The sequence below is a fragment of the Phaethon aethereus genome, assembly GCF_964289735.1.
Source record: "Phaethon aethereus genome assembly, chromosome: 3".
Taxonomy (NCBI): Eukaryota; Metazoa; Chordata; class Aves; order Phaethontiformes; family Phaethontidae; genus Phaethon; species Phaethon aethereus.
This window is the reverse complement of record NC_138576.1, coordinates 52,949,020-52,963,924: the sequence shown is the minus strand read 5'-3', so window position 1 is coordinate 52,963,924 and position 14,905 is coordinate 52,949,020. Positions and strand designations below refer to the sequence as shown.

Below are 14,905 nucleotides of genomic sequence, written 5' to 3'. Positions count from 1 at the left end.
GTTGCTTAGCCTAGCCATGATGGTCAAGATGAATGTAAAGGTCAAAACACAGGGTAGAAAGAATGCATTATTTCCTTGCTTTTTATTTCCAGGTGGGTTCGTGTCCTGACAGGAGTACAGTATGGCTGAAATTCCAGATGCGGTTCCTCTCCCGCTCGCGCTCTCTCTTTTTCTCACTCTCAGACACAGAGGAGTACAGAGCACTCTGTAGTGAGAGAACTGTGTATTCAACCACTCCACCTCTGAATAATAATGTGATAACCAGACTCATTTTAGCTAAAAAGAATGCATTTGAGCTTCACAGTAAAATGAGAACAAGTCATCAGTCCCTAACTTGGACAAGTTGTCCCAATGGTACCAATAGAATCCTGATATTTTGAGGACAAAAATGATGGCCTGGCAAATTAGCTGGTTTATGTGCTTTTTCAAAGATGACATTTCCAAATCCAGAATGCATTGACAGATACTTCCAGGGTTCAGGATATGTGGAAATTGGGCCGCCATGTCTTCATGGAGGCATCACTTCTGCATGACAGCATTTACTCATACATTTCCTGTAATTAAAAAATGGAGAAGGTTCTGGATGCCCACAGTTCCCACAGAGCGGCTGCTTTTGGTACCCTGGTCTATCAAGAATTGACCGTTGAATACAGAGTTAACTGCACCATCGCTTAGACTGCAGAGCAGCAAAAAGCCTCAGGTGCTAATGTCACTGAAATGTCATTCACATACAAAATTCTTTGTTAATGCAATGCTTTCAAGGCTGAGACAGAAGATTCATTTGAAACACGTCTAAAAATATGCTGCTATGCTGATGGTGTCCTGACTGGGAGGGTAGCACTGTGTTCACTTACCCTCCAGCTGTGGGTACCCCTGGGTAAGTGCTCAAGAAAATGACATCTCTGCCTCCACTCGGGCCAGCAGTGAGAGGGCAGGAGGCAAGATGATGCATGCGCAGACAGCAAGAGATATGTGTAGAGCTGTTTGTTTTGTTGTACAGAGTTTAGGCTGCGGGAGGCATATTAAGCTGAAAACATCCTTCATCTCAGTGACTTAATAAACAGTGGCAGATGCTGCTAAACTCCACTAGTTGGGTCAAAGCCTACAAGGACATCAATTACTAGAGAGTTTATTGCTTCTGACACACTAATCGAGAAGTTTCGTTCCCAGAGTAACTGACCCTAGTTGCGGGGGTGGGACATAAGCATAAATGAAAACAAAAAATGAGAGAAATCCTTGTTCCTGACCTGGCAGATGTTATAGGATTAATAACTGACAGGATAACACCATCACTAGTATGAGCACTTCTGGAAACGGGATCCTGCTTACGTAGATGAGCAGGGGATCTCATTTTCCTTGTTTGCTGAGCAAGCATCTACAAATTACTGTCCCTGAGTTCAGCTCCCTGCCGTTAGTGTAGAATGGCTCACGCTCCTGGAGGGGGAAGATGCCGTGTCAGCAGGGTCAAGGTGCGACCAGAAAAAGCTTTTTCAATGCTGGTATCTAATGATCAGAAGAACCATCTTACATGTACTGTTGTTTGTATGATAGTAGTGAGTAGAAGGCCAGAACAGGACATGAGTTCAGTGCATCAGGATCTATAAATCATGCAAGAGACTGGTGGTGGTGCTAAAGGCAGAGTTCAGTTGTTTGTTTTTTTTTAATTTTTGATAGCAAGAACTGTTAAAATTGCTCCAAATTCTGAGTGTTGTAATTGCTCATAATGCCATGAGTCAATTAAGTGGCAGCATTGCAGAATCTTAGTTTTCTGTAGAGAGCACACTATTCTTCTGTGTCTTAAAATTAGTGCCGGTTATTGCAATGCCATTTATTCCTTGATTGTTATGTGACTGAAGGGAAATGGTTAATGGGGCGCAGTGCAAATCATTGCTTGAAACTTAGTGAATCCTGAGAGCGGCATGAAGAGGTACTGTGTTAGCTTTTATGAATTTTCCGTGGGAATTATGAGCTGAGCAGGAGCAGGGAGGTGGTGATGCAGCATGCAGCTCTTTGGGTGTAATGCTCCAGGTAATGATCTTTCGGAGCTTAAGCTTCTTAAAGAATGAGAGTTTTATTCACTTTATTATAAGGCATATGGTGGAGAGTGCCTACCACAGCAAAGGCTGGATTCCAGTTTTTACTCTCACCCCTGTGTAAAATAGTTCTGTTTCTGTGGTTGTAGGTGGGGCCAGAGCTGTGCTTTTTAGTTTGGCTAAAACCCAGATCTGAGCCTGGGCAGCCTGCTCTAGAGGAAGGAAGGAGCAAGACGAGAACAGTCAGTTCAGGACTGATGTTTAACCTGGTTTTGTCTCTACTACTGTTCTTTCCACCATTTATTGTTGGCTTTCTGGCAGTGCCAGCTCCCATCCCTGCAGCCAGGGTTGGTACTGGGCCCAAAGAACAACTTTTCGTCATGATGGCTCAGCTGGGTTCCTGCAACTCTCCTCAGTCTTTGCTTTCCTATCTGTGTGTTAGCAGCCTGTGCCTGCCTGTGCCTGCACCCCCTGAATTTGATGGCTGGGCTGCACGTGGTTTGAAAAGCCCTTCAACAACCAGCTGTAAGCCGATGCTGGTGCAGCATGGCACAGCCTCTCTTGGGCAGAAGTAGCCACAGCTTTGGTGCTTGCTTCTGCTTCACGTTACTGCCTTACCACTGCTACGGCGACAGCCGTACCAACAGCACTGGCCTTCCGTCGCCTGCTGGCTCCCGAAGGCTGGAAGGGCTGCAGCACCCCCCAGCTCCACGCCTGCCTTTTCCAGAGCAGGTCTGGAGGAGGAGGAGGAGGATGGTGCCGAGTGGTGTGGGAGAGCCTGGGGGCGAAGCGCTGGCCCGAGCCGCCGGTGCGGCGGGCAGGGGCTCGTCCGCACGGCATCACTCGCAGGGCCGGAGCTGCCTCGGCTCAGTCACCGCCGCGTCTCGGCTGTTGCAGGCTGCTGCTCAGCCGCTGGCGAAACGGACTTCGCCTCTCAGTCGAGTGGTTTTTGACACTTCCAGGTTTCTGATGAATCCAGCACTTCTGAGTCCTTGCTTTCTTGGCCTGCCCAAGGACCTTGACTCACAGCGTTCCTCCTTTTGCAGTGTTTTTATCCTGGCTTTCGACTCTAGGTGCCTAAGCCAGCACAGCGTAGACACACATGCTACGATTCCTCTGTTTAGTTAAGCACTTGCTTAAATCCCTTTGTTGCTGGAGAGGGGATGCGTTGGGGTAATGATTAAATCCCCTCTGGAACTGAGGTCCAGGACACTCTAGGTGAGGTATATGGTGTATGTTGCAGCGGCACTGCAACTTGTGATTAAAATCTTGAATGGTACCGTGATTTTAACATTATTCAGGATTCAGAATCCACTCCAAGGTTGAGAAAGGAAAAAAAAAAAACCCAAAACATTTTAATGCCAAAATATCTTGTTCTTGGGAAAATTGATTTTTGGGTGTAGTACTAATGTTTAATTATTTGCTTTTCAAACTGTGTTGCGCTCTGGGGCATTATGTAAGACTTAAATTTCACCAAGCAGAACAGATGAACAAGGAAAAAAAAAATCATCGGATCTCCATAGCTGTGTGTCAGGATGATGATCAGATTTAAATGAAACCAATTAACATTTTTCTTCTTTCCACTCTTTCCCCAGAAGGCAAATTAAAAACAAATTACAAGTCATGCCTTAAAATGAACCATCCTTTGATTTCAACAGATTTCATGTGAACACATGAACCTGAACAGCCTGAGAGGGTACTCTGAGACTGCAAAGAAGCCCTGGTCGATCTGTCTTGACGAGAGGTTTAGCCTCATTCATCGAATCAGAAGCAAGCAATGCCGTCTCTATTCCCTTGGGTAAGTGCTCTTTTTAAAAGACTGCAAATTGTTTCATGACACCCAGCCTCAAAAAAACCCTATAGATACAACACAAGCTGCCCAAGGTTGTCTTTTAAAATACAGACTTTGTTCGGGTGTGTTTGTTAAATGTTGATGTGCTTCTGTAAACTCTGGTTTTTAGGGAAAAACCTTTCTCCCTGAGGGTCTTTGTTTTCTTTCGCTTTTCTAATATCAGTATGAAAACAAATTGCTTAATGGCGAATAGCGAGTGGTAGCTCACATTGAGGAAGATGGAAATTAGTGAGACAACCTGAGAAGCATACAGCATCTTCCCTGAGCTGAAATCACTTGCATAATTGCCAGGTACTTCAGCATCATTACTTCTAAAACTTCATTAACTACCCCTGGGACAAAATAGTACATTTCCATATGAGAGTGTGTTTGCTAAGCACTTCGGGGGTGACCTGTGCAGAAGTGATAATAGTAAAGGCAGTTGTGGCTTTATTTTAAAATGTTTGTAGTGTTTATGATGTTTACAGCGCTTGAGAGAGAAGTTTTCACTCTTCACAGAACAAGTGCTTTTTCACAGGCAGTAAAACCACAAATGCAGCCCATTTCCATGCTGATAAAATGCTCTGCGTCCCGGGAGGATGACGGAGGTCAGTCCTCAGAGTTGGTCAAGCCACTGGCCTTTCGCGTTACCCATCAGCGCATAGGTGCGTTAGGGGAAGGGGATGTGGAGCTCGTTTCACGCACCTCACCACATAGCTGCAGCCTAAGACGACTGTCTTTGCTGTCCTGGGAGACAGCTTTAGGTTAGAGGTGTGTGAAGGGTTTCGCCTCCCTTGAGCCAGCACGGTTTATTTCTGTGATCTTGCTGCTGTGGGTTTACAAATGGTGGACAGCAAGGAGCTGTGTCTGGGCGGCATTTCTCAGCGATTAGCACGTGGCGGTTAACACCAGCGATTAACGTCGAGTGGATGCAGAGTGCCCTGCAGTCAGAAGGAGTGGTTTCTGTTTATTTGGGTGGGCTCATATTTGGATCGAGCTTATATTGAGCTATAAAGACCAAGCTCCTCAGAGGGTGAGGGTCTTTGGCGAGGTTTTGTTCAGCTTGCATTGCTCCGTGGCAGAACAACAATAACGTGCCCCTTAGAGACAAATCACATAAACGGAGAGCAAACTCCTCTCGACTACTGTTGCTTCTTATTTTCCGAATGTTCTTCGCAGTCTATTTCAAATTATACTTACCTGGTTTTAACACAAAATACAGGTTTACATGATTTTTTTCCCCTCGATTTTTCACGTTCCTATGCAAGTTAGGAGAGATGCTGTGTTATCCCATGCTCAGGTCCAGACTTTACCTGCTTGACTGTAGTACTGACTCATTGCCTGAGGCTCCTTCTGGTAGTCAGTAGGGAGAGGCAGGCACATTCATGTGGAAAATCAGCTAAGCCAGATAACATTCTGGAGGTAGGTATAGCTTTCCTTTGATTACAGAGGAAGTCTGGGATAACATGGCTGTTGATTTTAGAGGTCTTGACAAAGTACTCAAAGTTCAGTGGAATTAATCTAGACCTTGCCCTTCAAGTTACATGATCATTAATATTAGACCTGAGGTCCTGTATTAACATCCCTTTTTCCTTTTGCTATGGACCACGTGTGGGTTGAGTATGGTATTTTTGTTAGATTGGCCAGTAGACGTAATGCAGAATTGATTTCATCTGTGCTAAGAAATGCAGGTTTGGCACGAAGCTGACCAGCACGAAGATAACTTGCTAATGGTTTTGAGCAAATCTGAGCTGGTGCACGTATACCAGTGCTTTATATGTGGTGCTGTTTTGGGTATGGTACAGGGAGCCTGAATGCCAGGTTTTCTGTACTGATGAGAGAGTAGGGCTTAGCAGAGATTGAAATTGATGTTGGCTCTCCCATCAATCATCACGTACACATGTGCAGTAAATCCCCAACCATCACATGACACAGCTAAAAAACAAAATGGAGACATTTGAGGTTAAGGAGGAGCAGTCTTCAATCCTCCAGTTTACTTCTGCAGCCTTTGGAGCTTGTTACTGCATAATTCTTCTCTCAGACTCACTTTCTTTAGCTTATGACATGCAGAAAAGTAATTTTGTTCTGAGTAAGACAAAAATCCCCTTTAAACATTTTTGTTATCTCATACAGTTCATAAAGAGCAAAGGGGGAGCAGCTGCTGCCAGTGAAGAACAGTCTCTGTGGAGAGGATGGATGGAGGACAAATGTGAAAGTTCAGTGCGAGTGTTGCTGTGAATCCTGAATTAAATCCATAAATCATTAAAAATGGAACAAAACATGCTGCTTAGGCTTTGCCTTCTTGAATGCTATAGAAAAGGTTACTTGTGAATGGGAGGGAGCAGTGTCTGATAGGTCTGGAGATCTTTTTAGATTTGTATTAGTTGCTCCCACTCCTGGGAGGCAGCAATATTTTCCCTTTGGGAACAGGATTTCCCAGTATGATACATAATTGCAGTATACATTAGTGAGCTCTAGTTATTAGTGCTAAATCTGCTTAGATTAAGCTAAGTCTGTTACAAACACCACAGGCAGGCACTCAAACTGGGACAATATAAATTAATAGGATTTCAGAAATTTACCAGTTCAGGTTTAGTCTTGCTGCAACAGTGTATAGACGGCCTTTCAGGTGGATCTTAAGGTGTAGGGACTTTGGGATGCTTCTTTCTTCCAGAGCTGCAGAGCTCTGTTACCTTCTTTTGAGAAAGAAGGGGAAGGAGGGGGAACACAGAAAGGGAAAGCTGGACCTTAACATGCGTGTTTTTACAGCTCTGTCCCTGTGGGAGCTGGAGTACCTGCAGCTACCAGGCTGGATCGGCTACAGGAGCCCACTTGAGCTGTGCCGGAGGAGACAAAAGCAGCTTTTGTGCCACCCGCGTGCTTGCTGCACGCCAGGATGGGGCAGGGGCCAGCGCGACGCGCCGTTCAGTGCAAGCTGCAGCCCGGTGCCCGTTCTGAGCGCGGGGCTCCGTGTACCGCGACCCTCTGCGAGCCCTGGGAGCAGGGGACAGCCAAGGGACACTGCTCCCTGCTGTGCTGCGCCCTGTGCCGGGTCAGTGGGGAGCGGTGCCAGCCTGCCCTTCCCTTCCGCTCGCACGCAGGCTGGGAGGGTTGGTCCGCAGGGTCCTGTCCCTGCTGCTTTCAAAGCCCACCTCTGCCCCCGCTGCAGGGGACTGCGTGCGACTGCTGACTCTGTTCTCCTTTACAGTAAAAATAGGTTGGTGTCTTCAGCATTTTTCGTTTTGCTGTTGCTGGAGGCAGCAGCTGCTCTCTCCTGATGGTGGGGAAGGGCCTCTCTAGTCTTCTGTGACCTCTACACCTTTCTTTTAAAATCATGGTCCCTTTTTAAGTAACACAAAATCTTAGGAGACCACATTTGTTTACCTTTTTCATGCTGCGTTATCCCTTAACATGATCATGTGTGAGCCACGGATTTTTCAAACTAGTTCTCTTGGTGATGACCTTATTTTCCCTCCTGAAAATTTGTCATGGGTTAGATTTTTCTTCAGGCATAAATATGAGCTGTTAGCTGGAGTGCCAGAAGATAGATCAGTACCTTCCTCACTCTCATCTCTATTTTTTTCCTATTTTGCACCACTGTGAACCTCCCTTTGCAGTCCACATGAGTAGCAATCTGTTTGTCTACATCAAAAGCATCTGGCCCTGTGCTTGTACCAGCTGGTACATTAAAAGTGTGTCATGGACGCATGTGTCCGTCGGTCGCTGGTAGGCTCATCACTAATGCTGTAACCGTCCTAAACAATTCACATGTTGTTCATTTATAGCCAGCTTCTCATTCCTAACGGATTACACTGGTCTTTGTTCACCAGTGTCCCTTCTGTAGAAAGCCACATGCAAACAAATATGTCGATTCACTTGGTTAACTTCTGAACTTTTTTCCTAATGTGTGTTGAATGTATTAAAAGAAAACTCTTCTCTTTTCCTCCTACACGGCTGTACAGGCTGGAATCCTGTGAAATAGAGTTGTTCTTAAAAGCACGCTGGGCTGTTTTTGCAAACCCTGTCTCCTCCTACTTTCCCAAGATGCCCAAAGGGGAAGATGGTTGAGGAGAAGACCTTCTAATAGAACATTGTTTCACTGTGCTTAGCCAGCATTACAGCAAGCATCATACCGTATTGGTAACTTCCAAAACATTTGCTCTTCCAAACATTGTTTCAGGAGTTGGATTCATTTTAGTTTACCAGTATGTCATCTGTATAAAATATGTAGCGCTGACTTAATGCCATGCCATAGTGTAGCATGATTTAAACGGTATCGCGTTTTACATATTGATGCAAATAGCCAGAATTATTTCAGACTCACAGAATCATTAAGGTTTGAAAAGACCTTTAAGATCATCAAGTCCAACCATCAACCCACCACCACCACGCCCACTAAACCATGTCCTGAAGTGCCACGACTACATGTTTTTTGAATACTTCCAGTGATGGTGACTCCACCACCTCCCTGAGCGGCCTGTTCCAATGATTGACCACTCTCTCAGTAAAGAAATTTTTCCTAATATCTAGTCTAACATCTAACACCTAACATATAGTCTTATACCATTTCTAAGGATAATTGTGGTGTAGTGTAGCAGGTGCTCTGACAGTACATCTAAGGGTACTGCCCTGTAATGGTTTGTGTATGATAGATAAATGCCATGCTGTTAGTACATAGTGGATATTCTCAGTTGGTACAACTGGTTGAAGTGCTGATTTAAAAATCTTGATTCTTTTCCCAGCGCTACATGTGTATATCCAACAGCGTAATTTTGAATAAGTTTAAGGTTTAGTGCATGATTTGAACCGCATTTGGAACAAGCTTGGAGGACTAGGACTGAAGAGGAGGAGCTTGGAGGAGTAGGAATGAAGAGGACATCCTATTTTATGCAGTGAGGAAGGCCTGTGGTCCAGATATGTGATTGCAGTGGTAAATACCCGAATGTTTTAGTGTACCCTGTGTGAACCAATGGGCTGTAGGAGGTCGGGATATGGCACAGCCTTGTGAAGTACATCTTCTCCTTGCAGAGACAGGGACTGAGCCAACACTGCTGTACGATGGGGCTATTAATTTTTCTTCTTCTTTGGGGTCTTTGCCAAATTAGCAGCAATCTTAAGTCTGTGTAACAGCTCAGCTAGTGTTGTGAAGGGGTTATTTTTAAATTTGCTTTTTTATCTGTGTCTTCCTGTGCACAGAGAGAAACAGGCATTTGGTTCTTGTGTCTTGTCCCTGTTGGTGGCCATTGTGGCTCATCTTTGTAACACCAGATTATAGACATGGTGGGAAATATGCCTGATTTTTACAAAATGGTATTGTATAAGTTTTAACTGTATTTGCTCTTCTGCTTATGACTTGGTTATTGGAAGTTTGTGCAGTGGGGACTAAGGCAAGTATTGTAATCTTGTCAAGAAAAAGAAAATTGAAAATAGATGAATATATATAAATATAAAATAGAGGAATAATGACAGCACAAAGGTTCTGATGTTTACTTTCTTATAAATGAAGTCAACTTCTGAATTAAGAAAAAGTGCATTGGGAAGGTTATCAGCCTGGCTAAAAGTGGTTTTTAGTTTTTGCCTTGAAAGGAGCCCTTCATTCTAATGTTATGCAGTATATTGCACTGAGCTTGAATTTTCTGGTGAGGTTTGTTCATCCAATCCACTCCAGTAGTTTCATTCTAGAAATGAAATATTTCATTAAAAGTTTCTTAAGGTGAATTATGAATGTGACGTTGGGGAAAAAACACATGTTCCTTTAAATTTCTTCTATCTAACTACTTATTCCAAATCTTCAGCAGGTATTATTGTGGACCCTTATCTTTATTTCTGGTTGTCTTGTCAGAATTAGGGTTAGATTCTGTTCCGTGCTGTGTATATATCCCAAGAAGGATCACAACAGCTCCTCCACTTTGCTTCAGAAACAAATAGGTTGGATTTTTACCTTCTTTTACTATGAATCCTCAGAATGTCCTACTCACTAATAGTACTTTTTGCAGCATTAATAATTACATCTTTTTTGTTTTGTAGGCTAGGCAACGATGACAACCAGTTTGAGATCAGCATGGCCAACAGTGGATGTGAGGTGCATCGCTTTGACCCAAGCATCAAGTCAGCACACATTCATGAAGGTCAGCACCTCTGGTATCATCGCCTGTCCATTGACTGGAGGGATCCCAATCCAGCCATTGCTGCTCATAAACTTCACAGCAACACGAAGAAGCTGGGGACAGTATTGAATGAATTTGGACATCAGAAGGTAAGGACTCGGGGGTCAGGTTTCTGACTGCAGGATTAGGTGTTGGGAAAACTGCAGAACTACCTCCTCACTGTCTCAGGGGTTTGGGCACCTTCCAAGGTTATCTCCTGACAATGGGCCTTTCAGCAATACTTGTGTCGTGGTTTAGCCCCAGCCAGCAACTAAGCACCACGCAGCCGCTCGCTCACTCCCCCATGGTGGGACGGGGGAGAGAATCAGAAGAGGTGAAGTGAGGAAACTCATGGTTTGAGATAAAGACATTTTAATAAGTAAAGCAAAAGCCGCGCACACAAGCAAAGCAAAACAAGGAATCCATTCACCACTCCCTATGGGCAGGCAGGGGTTCAGCCATCTCCAGGGAAGCAGGGCTCCATCACGCGCAATGGTTTCTTGGGAAGACAAACGCCATCACTCCGAATGTTCCTTCTCCCCTTCCTTCTTCTTCATCCCAACTTTATATACTGAGTATGACGTCGTATGGTATGGAATATCCCTTTGGCCAGCCAGGGTCAGCTGTCCTGGCCGTGTCCCCTCCCAGCTCCCCGTGCACTCCCAGCCTTCTGGCTCGCAGGCCAGCACAAGAAGCTGGACTGTCCTTGACTGCTCAGCAACAACTCAAAACATCAGCACATTATCAACATTTTCTCATCCCAAATCCAAAACACAGCCTCACACCAGCTTCTGTGAAGAAAATTAACTCTACCCTCGCTGAAACCAGGACAACTTGTCATGCATTTTTGTGTAGGGGTGCCTTTTCTGTCTTGCTTTTTTTGTGTGGTGATAACAGCCACCTTGATTTTACATCACTAGCCATATAGCTAAATACTTTCCTCCTCCTCCTTTCCTTTTCTGTTCAACTAGCTGGTGACATTGGGTGCTAGTACTTTCAGTCCTGTGGAAGTTCTGGTCTTTGCCTGAGTATGAGCGCTCAACTATTCATACAGCCAAGTTTATAAAGAGAAAAAAAATATTTGCAACAATAATTAGAAGAGAAGAAGCAATGGATGGGTTGTTTACATTTTCAAGGTCACTGGTCCTAATTACAGTCATCAACAACAAAAACATCCTGTTTTGAAATTGGCAGCAATCTGTGGAGTTTTTTAACATTTCCCAGTTTGTTTTTAAGGAACTGTAAAAACATCAGAAATCTTCAAGTCTCAAATAACTGTTGCCAGAATACATTTGAGGAAGTTCCTTACATTGCTTTTAAGAGAGTTTTTCCTTCAGAGGATATACAAACATGAATTCAAATGCTTATATACTTCATTGCCTGCAGCTAGTTCTGCTTGTCGTTATTTTTTAAGAAATAGGCAGCCTGAGCTAAAGAGGAGCTTTTCTGTAAGATTTACAAAGCAAGCAGTGCAATATTTGTTTGATTTGTTATTATAAAATGCAAGATGTTCTTTTCAGTTCACTTCTTGCTTTTCTTTAGTACTTTCTTTTGGTTCAGCTCTACTGATTGGACCATTTTGTAAGAGCAGAAAAAAGAAGCTTTTTCCTACTTCTTAGTCATACTGTAACTATATACTAGGCTGTGCATTAGTGAAACATCTGGGGAGAGACCGAGATGGCTTTCCTTTGATGTGTGCCTTACATTGATTGTTTTGTTTTTAGAAGAATTAGTCACAGAGCAAACGATTAATGACCTGATCCAGAAAAAGCGTGAGTCTTGTGATACACCAGACCTGCTGAGGACAGTCAGTTCTCAGGTTATTATGGTAATACAGAGTGATTGTAAGAGCTTCCGTGAATGAGAAGGGTGTAGCTATGAATTCTGAATATATAACTTTCTGGGTGAAAGATACCTGATGTGAAAGCCACCGGCTGGAGGGCAGCCAGGGAACATAATGCACATGTACCACGTGTAATCAGGCTTTCCTCCAGTTGTGTACACATGGCATAGGATTGGGTTAAGTGTGTTGGCGCATTATGAACAGCGTATACAGCCTCTTGCTTTATTATCATTTGGGTAGCTCCCCCGTGCAAAACTATGGTGTTAGTGAAGTCAGGAGCTTACTTTCTCCCGGTGAGGATAAAGCTGCTATACCCTCTGCAATCTTCTGTTACTTCCTATTTGTGAAATACCTGAATGGGCTGACTCTTCTCACATTGTTCAGTTTAGCTTTTCTTTCATTTGGAAGGGAGCCTGAGAAGTTGTAAGTTGCATAAAGACACCGATAAGCTCCAATGTATGAAGAGAACATCAAAGTAAATACTGTGACATTCAGGTTTTCATTCTTCCGGTGAATGTGAGTGGAATGTTCCCTTGACTCAACAAATAAGTTAATTCAAAACAGTTTCACAGTATATTTTCCAAAGCACTTTTTTTCAATTAGAAAGTTAAAACATGCTCTTTGTCCCATTCTTTTTAATTTAAAAAATCCTTCTGCCTACCCTCAAAGCCATTCCATTCCCACTTCAAGGCAGGAATTCCGGGCAGCTGCATTTGAAGTTAATGCCTCATTTTCTCCTTGCTTTTATTCTTTAAAATTTGGGACTTGGTCCAAGACCCTCCAAGTGATGGAGACTATTTCTGCTGATGTCAGAGACTTCGGATTGGGCTGATGAAGAGGGGACAGACAAAGCCTCCTGGAGTTCTTGCCGCTGTAGCCTTGAAAAGAAAACATGCAATTCGGCGGTTTTATGTGCAAGGGAATCAAAGAACTTGGATGGGCTCGTTTACACTCTGGCTCAGATGAGAGCACACCTGCTGTTCTGCAGTCAGTACTGGGACCTCATCCACAGAAAGGGAAACTCATCTGGGTGTTAATGGCAAGAAATACAAACAGGGTTTTGGTATCGGAGTGGGTCTGAGGAAAGGTTAAAAGAACCTGATCTTTCTAATTGGCTATGTGGCATAACAGTCCTCTGTTCTCTGGGGAGTGCAAATAGCCTGGAGGTAGAGGACTTATCTAGTACTATATTAGGATGAGACTGACAAAGGAAATATGTAATCAGAGTAGTTTGGGGAACTGTTAGGGTGTGATACCTTTTAAGCCCTGGAATAATCTCCAAAGGATGTCATGAGAATCCTGTTTCCTGGTACACAAATCTAAACTGAAAATTTACTGGTGTATCTTCTAAGAGCAGAGCAGTATTTTATCAGCCACAAAAAAGGATAAAGATGTAAAAATTGGTCTTGCTAATCTTCCCTCCCCACCCCCAGTCTTTTTGCTGAACATGCGCACTCTGTAGTGCACTGCTGATGAACAGTGGAAAAAAGGGAGAAAGCCACTGAATGCACAAGATTTTCTTTCTTATTGCAGCGGAGTTCAACTTTGTGAAAGCTTTAATTTCTATATTCTCGAACTACCTACTGGAGTGAGGATGCTACAGTGCTCGTGTTCCCCATGGATTAGTGATATCTGCATGGGGAACTTCCTTCATACAGAGTCACTGGATAATTCCAGTCAGAAAGGATCTTGAGAGGCCTGTAGTTTAACCCCTGCTCAAAGTAAGGCCAGCTGTGAAGTCAGACCAAGTTGTTCAAGGCTTTATCCACTCTGGTCTTGAAAACCACTGAGTTTTCTCCAAAATGGAGACTGCATAACTTCTCCGGGCCAGCTGTTGTCCTGCTTGACTGTCCTCATCATGAAAAAGTTTCTCCTTATACCCAGTCTGAAAGCCCCCACTTTCAATTTATGCCTGTTATCTCTTATCCTACTTCTATAGAACACTGCTGAAGAGCCTGTTTCTGCTGTCTTGATGACCTCTTTGTAGGTTCTACAGACTGATGTTAGTTCCCCCCAACAAAGCCACCTCCTGCCTAGGTGGAACAAGCCCCATTCCTACAGCCTTTCCTTACAGGGCAAGTGTTCCAGTCCCCAACCATCTTTGTGGCTCCCAGCTGAACTCACCTCAGTTTACACTGTCTGTCTTGTGTTGTGGGAACCAAAACTCTATGTAGTATCTCGATGCACTCTCACAAGCGCTGGGTACAGGGAAATAGTCACATCCTGTGGTCTGTGGGCCATGCTCCTGCTAATGCGTCCTGGGATGCTGTTAGCCTTTGCACCATGACCCCCAGGACCCCGCTGCAGAGCGGCTCCCCAGCCAGGCAGGCAGTCCCCAGCTTGTATCATTGCATGAGGTCCTTCCTCCCCAGGTGCAGGACTTTGGAGTTTGTCCTTGTTGAATTTTATCAGGTTCCTGTCGGCCCATCCCTCCAACGTGTCTGGGTCCCTCTGGATGTCAGCTCTGCCCTTGAGTGTGTGTATTGACTGATTCCCCAATTTGGTGTCATCCACAAATGTGGCAAGAGTGTCATCTAACACCTCCTCTAGGTAACTGATGAAGATGTTAAACAGGACGAATCCTAGTGTCGACCCTGTGGCATTCTACTTGTAACTGACCTCCAGGTAGAGTACAACCCGTTAAACGCTGCCCTCTGAGCCCAACCATCCAGCTGCTTTCTTAATTATGTGGTTGTCTGTTCATCTAGACTGTAATGCCCTGACTTGAATACAAGACTACTGTGAGAGACAGTGCCAAATATATATTCCAGTGCTCTTCTAGCCTAGTCACAGCTGGTTACATGGTCTTGCAAGGGGATTGTCAGTCTGCGTTTCAGTTACAAGACTGACAATTCATCTGTCTAAATAAACCATTCACCTAGTCCCAGCATAATTTGCATTGTGTGTGGTATCCGTGCCCTCCTCAGAAGGTTGCTATGTTTTATGTAGCCCAGATTTCAATATGCAATGAAACTATAAGGGGAAGGTGGTATTGAAATGTGAGCTCCCTCCCCCCACTCCAACATTATCCCCTCTACAAAAAGTCCTAACC

At 44.2% G+C, this 14,905-nt stretch overlaps 1 protein-coding gene across 1 annotated transcript in view; it reads left to right on the top strand.

The window, feature by feature from the left end:
- METTL24 (methyltransferase like 24) overlaps positions 1-14,905 on the top strand; it is a gene marked incomplete at both ends in the record, with an annotated part of 50,566 nt that overhangs the window by 22,734 nt on the left and 12,927 nt on the right. The window contains 2 exons of the mRNA XM_081997458.1: positions 3,692-3,831; positions 9,892-10,120. Coding sequence (XP_081853584.1) covers positions 3,692-3,831; positions 9,892-10,120 — 369 coding nt within the window. The remainder of the gene's footprint in view (positions 1-3,691; positions 3,832-9,891; positions 10,121-14,905) is intronic.